The sequence below is a fragment of the Jaculus jaculus genome, chromosome 15, assembly GCF_020740685.1.
Source record: "Jaculus jaculus isolate mJacJac1 chromosome 15, mJacJac1.mat.Y.cur, whole genome shotgun sequence".
Taxonomy (NCBI): Eukaryota; Metazoa; Chordata; class Mammalia; order Rodentia; family Dipodidae; genus Jaculus; species Jaculus jaculus.
Window position 1 is genome coordinate 67,986 of NC_059116.1, and position 12,358 is coordinate 80,343.

At 39.3% G+C, this 12,358-nt stretch overlaps 1 protein-coding gene across 1 annotated transcript in view; it reads right to left on the minus strand.

The window, feature by feature from the left end:
* Positions 1 to 258: 258 nt before the first annotated feature.
* Positions 259 to 12,358, minus strand: part of Mbd2 (methyl-CpG binding domain protein 2) — a 63,160-nt gene continuing 51,060 nt past the window's right edge. The window contains exons 4-7 of the mRNA XM_012947999.2: positions 11,303 to 11,393; positions 9,209 to 9,386; positions 5,486 to 5,624; positions 259 to 730 (exon numbers count right to left, since the gene is read on the minus strand). Of these exons, the coding sequence (XP_012803453.2) occupies positions 5,498 to 5,624; positions 9,209 to 9,386; positions 11,303 to 11,393 (396 nt within the window). The 3' untranslated portion in view covers positions 259 to 730; positions 5,486 to 5,497. The remainder of the gene's footprint in view (positions 731 to 5,485; positions 5,625 to 9,208; positions 9,387 to 11,302; positions 11,394 to 12,358) is intronic.

Consider the following 12,358-nt stretch of genomic DNA (forward strand, 5'->3'; position numbering starts at 1 on the left):
TAGGGAAGCATTTTCATAGAACTGTCAAAAGTACTAGTCATAGGCAAGAAAGAAAAAGCTGCACATGTTTACCAATGTAAAACTTCTGGTGAAAACATAATTCTCACAATGCCCAGAGGCATACTAGAAAAGTGTGATCTACTTTCTACCACATCCACTGCAAACCTCAGGCCCATGGATCAAAGATGAATGTGTACTAGGAATACTATCCAGGGCCTACTTACTGTGTGTGCTCTTTAACAAAAAGATTCCAATAAGTCTGTGAATATAATCATTTATTTGTCTTTACAGTGATGATGGAAGAATGTACAGGTATCCTCTTTCAATAAAGTATAAAAATCTGTTTATATACAGTGAAGTCTTAATAATCTTTAATTGGGAAATTTATTTGGTACTCTTAACCTGTTTATATTAAAACTGTGGGGGAAACAAATATTTCATGTAAGTGCTACATTTCCAGTAGATTGCACCTGGCATCAAAAGCTTCATTTCATCTTAAGGGTCCTGCTTGATATTATAAAAGACAGATTTTAAGTCCTAGGACTCAAAATAAACATCATTTTTGAATAATAGATATATACATCAAAAATACATCTAAAAAGGCATTGGTTAGTGCTAGTCAAAAGCTCTATGTGCTCGGGTACATTGTTTCTTACAGGCAAAACCCAGTGAAAACGTTTTCATTCAATTTCTAGAAATTTTCTCTTGGGGAAAGTCAGTCGAAAGTTACCTGTAAGGGGAATAAAAAAAAAAGAAAAGAAAAAAAGAAGCTTAAGTAATTTTTTTTTTTTTTGCTTTTCAAGGTAGGGTCTCACTCTAGCTCAGGCTGACCTGGAATTCACTCTGTGTTCTCAGGGTGGCCTCAAACTCATAGCGATTCTCCTACCTCTGCCTCCCAACTGCTGGGATTAAAGGCATGCGTCACCATGCCCGGCTTAAGTAATTTCTTAAGTGAGAGGTTAAAAACTAAAAATAAAATCAAAAGCTAATTTTCCATAAAAGCTGTGTTTTTACAGTTTTGATTGAGCATTCAGATATAGCACTGTTAAGTGAAACTGTTTAATACATCAGCATATTCAGAAAGGCCTCAATATATTCCTCATTTTCAAATATCCTTGTTTTGTTTTGTTTGTTTTTCGAGGTAGGATCTCACTCTATCCTAGGCTGACCTGGAATTCATTATGTAGTATCAGGGCGGCCTTTACGACCCTCCTATCTCTGCCACCCAAGTGCTGGGAATAACAGCATGCATCACTATGCCTGGCCAAATATCCAATTTTGATCATGACCTTTAATACCCATTTCATTTATCAAAGAATCATATATTACTCTTTGCTTATACAAATATTTTTATCTATAATTAGCTACATCAGCATAAAAAGGGAGCTTAAAGGGCATAAAAGTAGAAAATCACAATGAATAACAGCCAAATACAAACTTTTTTTTTTTTTTTTTTTTTTTTTGGTTTTTCGAGGTAGGGTCTCACTCTAGCTCAGGCTGACCTGGAATTTACTCTGCATTCTCAGGGTGGCCTCGAACTCACAGTGATCCTCCTACCTCTGCTTCCCGAGTGCTGGGATTAAAGGCGTGCGCCACCACGCCCGGCAAATACAAACATTTTTGAGAAAATATCCACTTAATAATGGTTTACTTTGCTTCACAATGATTGATTTTTACTTCAGTGAATTTATAGCTGCACCAAATCGTCTTCTATTTTGTCCTGGATGAGATAATGTACAATTACAAATTGAACAATTTATGTTCATTCACAGCAAAACATATTTTAAAATATTTTTTTTGATTTGAAAGAGAAAGAGAGGCGGGAAGAGAATGAGAATGCATATGGGCACACTAGGACTTCCTGCCACTGCAAATGAGTTCCAGATGCTTGTGCCACTTTGTATATCTGGCTTCATGTGGGTACAGGGGAATCAAACACAAGGTGTCACGTTTTGCAAGCAAGTGTCTTTAACCATTGAGCCATTTCTCCAGCTCCATAGCTTAATATTTTAACACCTTTGTTTTTGTAATTATCAACTTTCTGCAATCATTCCTAAAATGTTTGGTAACCTAAAAACTCTTATATGATTATAAATTTTAAGCAGTAGAGTACATCTTGACTTGTTATTAATGCTGGTCTACCTTGCTAAAGAAAAGCATTAGAAAGAGCAGTGATAGAGCTGAAGAGATAACACTTAAGGCACTTGCCAGTGAAGCCTAAGGACCCAGGTTCAACTCTCTCTCTCCTTGCAAATAAATTAATTAAATTAAATAGAAAAAGAAACAGCAGTGATATGATGAGGATGGCAGACCTGGAGAGCACTGTGGGTTAGAGAACTCAAGTCCATCTATTATGAGCCATGTGAGGTTGACCAGTTCTATTCTTTGCCAATATAAGTCTTACCCATTCTACACATTATAATATGCATCTAATCAAGTCATGTAGCCATGCTGTCATTTCTTAAGCATGTTAGATACATAAAAACCTAGATAAGGGCTGGAGAGATGGCTTAGAGGTTAAGCGCTTGCCTGTGAAGCCTAAGGACCCCGGTTCGAGGCTCGGTTCCCCAGGTCCCACATTAGCCAAATGCATAAGGGGGCGCACGCGTCTGGAGTTCGTTTGCAGTGGCTGGATGCCCTGGCACACCCATTCTTTCTCTCTCTCTCTCTCTCTCTCTCCTTCCCTCTTTCTCTCTCTGTCTGTTGCTCTCAAATAAATAAATAATTTTTTTTTAAAAAAAACCTATATAAGTAGGTTAGGCAAATGTACTTTGATAATATTAAAAATCTTACACAAGTTACAAGTTTAGTGGCCTAGAGTAACAATACCATTCTTTTTTTTCAAGGCAGGGTCTTACTGTAGCTCAGGCTGACCTGCAATTCACTATGTAATCTCAGGGTGGCCTCGAACTCACGGCAAGCCTCCTATCTCTGCCTCCCAGTTGCTAGGCTTAAAGGCATGCACCACTATGCCAGGCTTAAATACCATTCTTAAGTTTAGAATATGATATACTAGAGTCTCTTCTTAACAAATATGCCAAAACAATGACTACTTTAAAAAATTAATTATAGGGATAGAAAGATGGCTTAGCAGTTAAGGCGCTTGCCTGCAAAGCCAAAGTACCTAGGTTCGATTCCCCAGATACCATGTAAGGCAGATGCACGTGGTGGCACATGCATCTGGAGTTCATTTACAGTGGCTACAGACCTCGGAGTGCTCAATCTGTCTCTCTACTTCTCCAATAATAAATAGATAAAAATTTAAAATTATTATAATTCTAATTTTTCAAAAAAGCTATTTATAGCCAGGCATGGTGGCGCATGTCTTTTTTTTTTTTTTTTTAATTTATTTATCTGAGAGTAACAGACACAGAGAGAAAGAGGCAGCTAGAGGGAGACAGAGAATTGGCGCGCCAGGGCCACCAGCCACTGCAAACGAACTCCAGACGCGTGCGCCCCCTTGTGCATCTGGCTAACGTGGGTCCTGGGGAATCGAGCCTCTAACCGGGGTCCCTAGGCTTCACAGGCAAGCGCTTAATCGCTAAGCCATCTCTCCATCCTGGCGCATGTCTTTAATCCCAGAACTCGGGAGGCAGAGGCCACCCTGAAACTACTGAGTGAATTCCAGGTCAGTCTCGAAAAAACAAAAACAAGCTATTTATTACTACTGCTATGTACACTATGCATGGAAAGGAGTAGGTGCCAAAACACCAGCATACTTATGTGAGCTACTTCCATGATGCCTTGATAGCTATCTGGAAAATAATCCACTACAAAGCATAAATCTTGTTAAGCCTCAACTAAATGGTCCTTGATTTCAGGAGTCAAGTCTAAGAAAAAATAAAGAAAAGATAAAAGCTGACAGAAGAGGAAAGCTTCCCAGAGTCTGTCTTTATGCACTGGTACAGAACCAAGTATAGGCATCATTATGTTCCCTTGCTGGCTCCAGAAGCACTGGGGCTAGAGTCTTGGAAAAAGAGATATGTTTAAGACTTCTCTCTAACAGGCTACAACACATACTAAGTGCATTCATCAGAGTCCATACAACATGTCTTTGCTAATTTAGAGAACAAAGCCCAAACCAGGCATGGTGGCACATGCCTCTAATCCCAGCACTAGGTAGGCAGATTTAGGAGTGATCTTGAGGCCAGGCTGAGACTACTGGGCTAGAGACCTTACTTTGAAAAACAAAACAAACAAAAAAGAAAAGAAAAGAAAGCCCAGAATTCAAACATAGCATCTTCCTGTTCTGAATAAGGAAATAAGAGACTTAAAATAGCACTGAAGCAGATTCTCTCAGTAAGGAAAGAAAATGATTTGATATTGGATTGAACTGGACTCAAATGATCTGTGTGGTCAGAAGACTGTGACACAGTGGTGCTGCTTCATTGGATGTGTAAATGTCAGACAGATATTTATTACTTGGTCTTGGCATCATCATGATAAGGGCCACTCCTGAATTAAGAAAGGCACTCATGGACAAGGCAATGTCAACAATTAAAATCACCTTTGCTAAACTCCCTATCCTTGGTCTGCTCCTACACCAAAAAATGATGCCCTTCCTTACAGCAGTATCTTGAGTGGAAACCTGATTCATCATTATTGCTCTCTTAAGCTCACTTTCATTATCACAAGATAGGTTGATTGTATAGCAAAATACATATGAGATTTACCTTTCCTCCTCTTCTCCCTGCTCACTGCCAACATCCTCAGAAAGACATCAGAGAAACATCCCAACTGGTCTTTTGAGCTTCTAGCTTTCTTTCTTTTTTTTCTTTTTTTCTTTTTTTCTTTTTTTTTTTTTGGTTTTTTGAGGTAAGGTCTCACTCTAGCCCAGGCTGACCTGGAACTCACTGTGTAGTCTCAGGGTGGCCTGGAACTCATAGTGATCCTCCTATCTCTGCCTCCCAAGTGCTGGGATTAAAGGTGTGTGCCACCACACCCGGCTGCTTCTAGCTTTCTTTACCCAAACCCTCTATTTTTTGTTTCTTGTAGAACCCATGGCATATTGTAAATAATCAAATATGATCCTTCCGTGGGTTCCCAGTGATTTTTATGAACAAGCTCAAAGTCCTGTACCATGACCCAGTCATGTATACCTGACCAGGTATACTACCACATGTTTCTCACTCTCTCCAGACATAACACATTCCAACCTCTGATCTTTTGCTAACCTTTTCTGATTAAGACTATTTTTCATCCAAACTGTTTTTTTTCTTTTTCGAGATAGGGTCTCACTCTGGCTCAGGCTGACCTGGAATTCACTATGGAGTCTCAGGGTGGCCTCAAACTCACGACAATCCTCCTACCTCTGCCTCCAGAGTACTGGGATTAATGGCGTGCGCCACCATGCCCAGCTTCCCCCAAACTCTTAACACTCATGTCTATGTATCCTTCAGACCCAAAGTAAATCCTACTTCCTCAGACAGGTTTTATTCACTGCTGAGAGCAGACTATATAGCAAATATAACAGAAATAAACACACCTGATTAAATTCTTAGGCTTCATCTCCACTGTCCATTTCAATATCCATCTCTTCTGTATCGGCAGCTCGGGACAGGATGTCTGCCATCAGGGCTTCTTCTAACTTCTTGCGCACTTGTTGGACTCGCTCTTCCTGCTTCCTTTTTGACAATAGAGGAAAAATAAGTTGAAAATTTGTCAAGTTAAGAAAATATCAAGTGGCTATCCATGTTCATCCTTGCTTCAAAATCACTGAGGAAAAAGGATAGTTCCTTCTCTGTGAGCTTCACAAAGTTGTGTCTACACTCATACACCAACATACTGCTGAGTTTTGACAAAAAAAAAGAAAAAAAAACAAAAAACATGAATAAGGGATACCTACAAGTTGTTATCTCATGTCTCACAGAGAATTCTAGAAGTATATGTGCTGCAGTGTCCTTGTGCTCAACTTCAAGCATTACATGTATGTAAAGATTTGGGTGGACCAAGGACAGAGACCTCAAACCATCTCTTCAACTGAAATGAATATGTCAAGACCATAACTCTGGCTAACTGTGCTCATTCCAAGAGGGAAAGAAACCTGATTCCCGTGTAATTTTCTTCTTTGAGTCTAGAATGATCTAAAAAGCAAACTGATCCCTTGTTTTGATTTACATTTTGTTTCAATTTCTTCAAAACCAAAGTTGAAGCTGGGCATAGTGTTAGACACCTTTAATCCCAGCACTTGGGAGGAAGAGTAGAAGGATCACCATGAGCTTAAGGCCACCCTGAGACAACATAGTAAATTCCAGATCCGCCTGGGATAGAGCAAGACCCTACCTCAACAACAACAAAAAAAGTTGATTACAAATTCCACACAATAAAGGCACATGAATACAACTTCAAGTTGTCTTATGTCTGTGCAAAAGGAATTTCTTTAAAACCAAGTTGGGTTTTCCAATTATAAACCTAGCTATACTCACACATTTAGAAACATTTTCTTTTTTTTTTTAATTTGATTTATTAGTTTTCTTTTCATCAAATACAGGCAGTTTGGTACCATTGTTTAGGCTCATCTATGATCTACCCCCTCCCATTAGACCCCCCTTGTTGATGTAAATGGGTCGTGCATTGTGGAGTTAGTCCCCAGTTATTGGTATGCTAAATGTCTCTGCAAATCATGACCCAACATGTGACTCTGACATTCTTTCCGCCCCCTCTTCCGCAAATTTCCCTGAGCCATGTTGGGTTCATTTTTGGTCTGCTTCAGTGCTGAAGTGTTGGGGGCATCTGAGGCTCTGGCTCTCTGATTTGGTAGGAGTTGATTTTTCTCTGCGTTGGTTTCCTTCCCCTTTGTGCTGGAAACATTTTCATAGGAACCTTTAAAAAATATTTTATTTATTTTCAAGCAAAGAGGGGGTGAGAGAACAAGAAAGAATAAACATAGACAGGTCAGGGCCTCTTGCCACTGCAAACAAACTCTAGTACATGTGCCATTTGTGTACCTGGCTTCACATAGTTACTGGAGAATCAAGCCTGGGCTGTTGGGCTGTATGAGAAAGCAACTACAACTGCTATGCCATCTCTCCAGCCCCTCACATTAACGTTTTATAGATTCAGAAAAAAAATTCAAACTTAAAATATACTTTTTTAATCAACTGATTCAAAAATTAACTGTGACAATGCCAATGCTGGTTTTGTTTAGGAATGATACTCCAATAAACCTTTGACTTAAGATTTGGAAGACAAAAATAGTGAAGAAAATACACAATACTGTCATATTCTTTTTTTTTTTAATATTTTTATTTATTTGAGAGTGACAGACAGAAAGAGAAAGTGGCAGAGAGAGAGAGAGAGAGAGAGAGAGAGAGAGAGAATGGGCGCGCCAGGGCTTCCAGCCTCTGCAAACGAACTCCAGACGCGTGCGCCCCCTTGTGCATCTGGCTAACGTGGGTCCTGGGGAATTGAGCCTTGAACCGGGGTCCTTAGGCTTCTCAGGCAAGCGCTTAACTGCTAAGCCATCTCTCCAGCCCAATACTGTCATATTCTTAAGGGTACTACAATATAGTACAGAACTATTATCATTATTATAAAGTAATAATACAAGTTCAAAAGTCCTAGATAAGAATGCCTTTGTAGTCTCAATATCTACTTTTATTTCTCTGGAACAGTGATTTGTATACACTTTCAGGGTACATTTAATCTGAGCTGACAATTTCCCTTTTACAATATGTTGCTAAACATTCATTTGTGGCCCAGTCTTAGAGAGAATATGCTAACAGATGCAGTCTGTGTCCTTTCTGTTCATGTTTGGCTATATCATTGTTTGCTCTCTCTCATTTGCTTCTCATTTTGCTCTACTATGTTTGTGTGTGGGCATATGCAAATGGGTACCCCTTTGAAACCAGTTGAAATCTTTAAAAAAAATATTTTTTAGGGGGTGAAGAGATTGCTCAATGGTTAAGATGCTTGCCTGCAAACCCTAAGGAACCAAGGTTCGATTCCCTAGCACCCACATAAGCCAGATAGACAAGGTGGACATGCATCTGGAGTTTGTTTGCAGTGGCTAGAGGACCTGGTGTGGCCATTCTCATCTTTCTCTCCCTATCAAATAAAGAAATAAATAAAATATTTTAAAAATTTCATTATTTATTTTTGCATTTTTGAGGTAGGGTCTTACTCTGGTCCAGGCTGACCTGGAAATAACTATGCAGTCTCAGGGTGGCCTCGAACTCATGGCAATCCTCCTACCTCGGCCTCCCGAGTGCTGGGATTAAAGGCGTGCGCCACCACACCAGGCAAAATTTATTTTTAGCAAGGCATCATGGTACATGCCTTTAATCTTAGCACTTGAGAGGCTGAGGTACAAGGATCGCTGTGAGTTCAAGGCAACCCTGATACTACAGAGTGTATTCCAAGGATATAGTAAGGCCCTAACTAAAAAAAAAAATTTTAATTTATTTGTGAGGAAAGAGAGGATATGAATGAGTTCACCAGGGTCTATTGATTTTGCAAATGAACCTCAAATGCACATACCATTTTGTGCATCTGGTTTTACATGGGTATTAGGGAACTTACCCTAGGCCAGCATGCTTTGCAAGCAGGTGCCTTAACTGCTGAGTCATCTTCCCAGCACTGAATCTTTTCTTAAGTTTTTTTGATTTTTCGAGGTAGGGTCTCACTCTAGCTCAGGCTGACCTGGAATTCACTAAGTAGGCTCAGGGTGGCCTTGAATTCATAGCAATCCTTCTACCTCTGCCTTCTGAGTGCTGAGATTAAAGGTATGTGCCACCATGCCTGGCCTCTTTTTAAAAATAATTTTAAATATTTTTACGTATTTACACCTGTGTGTGTATGAGCATGCTAGGGTCTCTTGCCATTACAAATAAATGCCTGATGCTGGCCTTGAATTCATGGCAGCAATCCTATAGCAGCCTCCCAAATGCTGGGACTGAAAGCATGTACTACCACACCTGGCCAACTAGAGTTTTTGTTTTGTTTTGTTTTTTGTTTTTTTGAGGTAGGGTCTCAATCTAGCCCAGTCTGACATGGAATTCACTATGTAGTCTCAGACTGGCATTGAACTTACGGCAAGGCAATCCTCCTACCTTCGCCTCCTGAGTGTTGGGATTAAAGGTGTGAACCACTACGCCTGGCCCAACTAGAGTTTTTGATCAGGGAAACAAGTGACACTGACACTAACACATGGTATGCAATTTATCCATAGCAAAACCTAAGGTTTCCAAGTTATATGATACTGCATTACCTAATATCTTCATCTGTGACAATAAAAGCTTTGCAGAGGGGTTGAGATGTATTGAGCCAAACAGCAGGGTTCTTTTCCACAGCAGCAGAGGCTTGTCCTGTGATTGGTGTAGAGCTTGTGTGCAAAGCACTGGCAACAGCAGATAAAAGGGTGTCATCATTACTACCTGGACCAACTCCTACAATGAGAAAGAAGCACCACTGTGAAGAAAGCTCTCCATGTGCTGCACTGACCTGATGTGACCCAAAACAGCCAGTATTTTTATGTTCACTTGGGATCATAAAGTTAAACTGGACACATGGAGAGCAGCAAAAGATAATACATGTCCACTCAGTAGATACTATATACAAAGAACTGATATTAAATAACAGCTAATAATTTAAAATCAAACTTTTAAGTTTAAAATACATTTTCTAGGGCTGGAGAGATGGCTTAGTGGTTAAGTGCTTGCCTGTGAAGCCTAAGGACCCTGGTTCGAGGCTCGATTCCCCAGGAACCACGTTAGCCAGATGCACATGTCTAGAGTTCATTTGCAGCAGCTGGAAGCCCTAGCATGCCCATTCTCTCTATATACATATCTGCCTCTTTCTCTCTCTGCCTGTCACTCTCAAATAAATAAAAAAAAATTAAAAATACATTTTCTAAAGTGCTAAACTTTTGAATAGTTATCTGCATTTCCTCAAGCAAAGCCAGTTATTAAAATATTATCCCTATTAGTATAGCCTGAATTAGTCTCTCCTTGTACCTTTTAGTATTGATTTCCAACAGTATCTTTGTGCTTTTCCAAGACTTCACAAGAAAAGGCATGTAAGCAAGCCCCACCTGTAACTTAATCAGCTTTTTCTTCCTTTTTTATAAAAATACATTTATTTGTTTATTTCTGAGAGAGAGAGAGAATATGAATGAATGAGAATGTGTATGGGTGTGCCAGGACCTCTTGCCATTGCAAAGGAACTCCAGACCCATGAGCTACTTTGTACGTCTGGTTTTATGTGGGTTCTGGGAAATTGAACTCAGGCCAGAAAGTTTTGTAACCAAGTACCTTTAACTGCTGAGCTACTCTCCCCAGCCATCATTCTTCAAATGGTAACCAAATGCCCACATTCATAAAGTTAATAAGTGTGTACCCTGACTACTTGTTGGAAACTCTCATCACAATGAAATTTAAGTGACTTAATTGTTCAGAACTTAATTAAAACAGTAATTTCCAAGAATGCCCAGGGATGAGTCAACAGTCAAACAGCACATTAAGAAGATTTTGGAGACACCCACAACACATCAAGATTAAGGACTCAAGTTCTAACACTTGAAAATGCCACCTTAGAACATGTCATCGGCACATGAGTAGACGAGTGGCCACGAAGTCCCCACCCTCTACCTCCCATGAGCCAATGTCATGGAGCAAAGTGAGTATTCCCACTGCTATCTACAGCAGCAGTTTGTGGTAGGAAAAGCAAAAAGAAAACTATTAACTGCTTTTTGGTAAGAGGACAAGAAAAAAGCATAGGCTAGGGTGACATGCTGCTTTAAACATGAAGTTTGGGGACCCTTCTATTTGTCTGCATTTAGTGAACAGCACATGGGTTAAAACAGATGAGTCTGGGGCTGGAGAGATGGCTTAGTGGTTAAGACACTTGCCTATGAAGCCTAAGAACCCAGGTTCGGTTCTCCAGGTCCCATGTTAGCCAGATGCATATTGTGGCACATGCATCTGGAGTTTGTTTGCAGTGGCTAAAGGTCCTGGTGTGCCCATTCTTTCTTTCTCTCTCTCTCCCTCTATATCTAATAAATAAATAAATAAAATTTTTTAAAATGTCCATTATATATATATTAAAAAAAAAAAAAAACCAGACAAGTCTGACATACAGCCAAAGGTTTTACACTGGAAAAGTAAATAAACTGGGGTAATACACTACACAGAAATATCCCTACAACACACAAGTTTGCTTTGTGATGGGTTTACACCACCACAAAAGCCACATCATTCAAAGTAAAGGGTATTATCAGCTGACTCTAAATTTACAGCATCAAATACAATGCCTGGTATACAACAGGTACTTAGTAAGTATTTTCTCAACTGAACTTGGATAATACCTTGAAGACCTTTAGGTAGTTCCATGGTTTTTATAATTTGTTCTGTTACATCTGATGCACTGAGTCCTTGTAGCCTCTTCTCCCAGAAAAGCTGTAAAGCAAAATATCATTGTCAATAATGAAGTTTATAGTCCTCCAGAGTTTCCTATAACTTTCTAATGTTGATACTCCAAGTATGAATCATTTCAGCACAATGTAACTTTTTCAAATAACATTACTTAAAAATATACTCTAGTTGTTTTAAGAAAACTGTTCATTTGCTGTAATATTATAAATTGATATATGTTATATATAGTTTTCTATAAGTTCTCTATTAAAAAAAAAAAACACTCAAGCCTGATGTGGTGGCACACACCTTTAATCCCAGCACTCGGGAGGCAGAGGTAGGAGGATCACCATGAGTTCAAGGCCACCCTGAGACTAAATAGTTAATTCTAGGTCAGCCTGAGCCAGAGTGAGACCCTACCTCAAAAAACAAAACAAAACAAAACAAAACAAAAAATAAGCTCATTTGGGGGCTGGAGAGATGGATCAGCAGTTAAAAGCACTCAACTGTAAAGCCTAGTGGTCCAGGTTTGATCCTCCAGTAACTATGCAAAGCCAGGTACACAAAGTGGCACATGTGTCTAAAGTTCATTTGCACTGGCAGGAGGCCCTAGTATGCCCATTCTCTCTCTCATCTGCCTCTCTAATAAATAAAAAAAAAAATTTATTTTGCATGAAAGTTCCCTGCTAAAATCAACCCAAAATAATAGCCAATATCATTATGGAAAGGTGATTTTTCTAAAGCACTTATGTCGAGCCCTTCAATAATACTTTAAGGGCTTAAAAAGCACTTATTGTTTATAAAAACTTTCCTAAAATGTCTTCATACCATTCATGAATTATTTTCTCTGTGCTGCACAGGGCCTGGGTCACCTTAGTCACTTGGTGGCCCTAGGTCATTATTCTGGGCATTGTTGAGCACACTATAAGTCTCTTCAGATCTCAACTGAGGTATAAAATTGCTTATTTAAACATAAAATGTTATAATGTTTTATATTCTTTTTATACCTT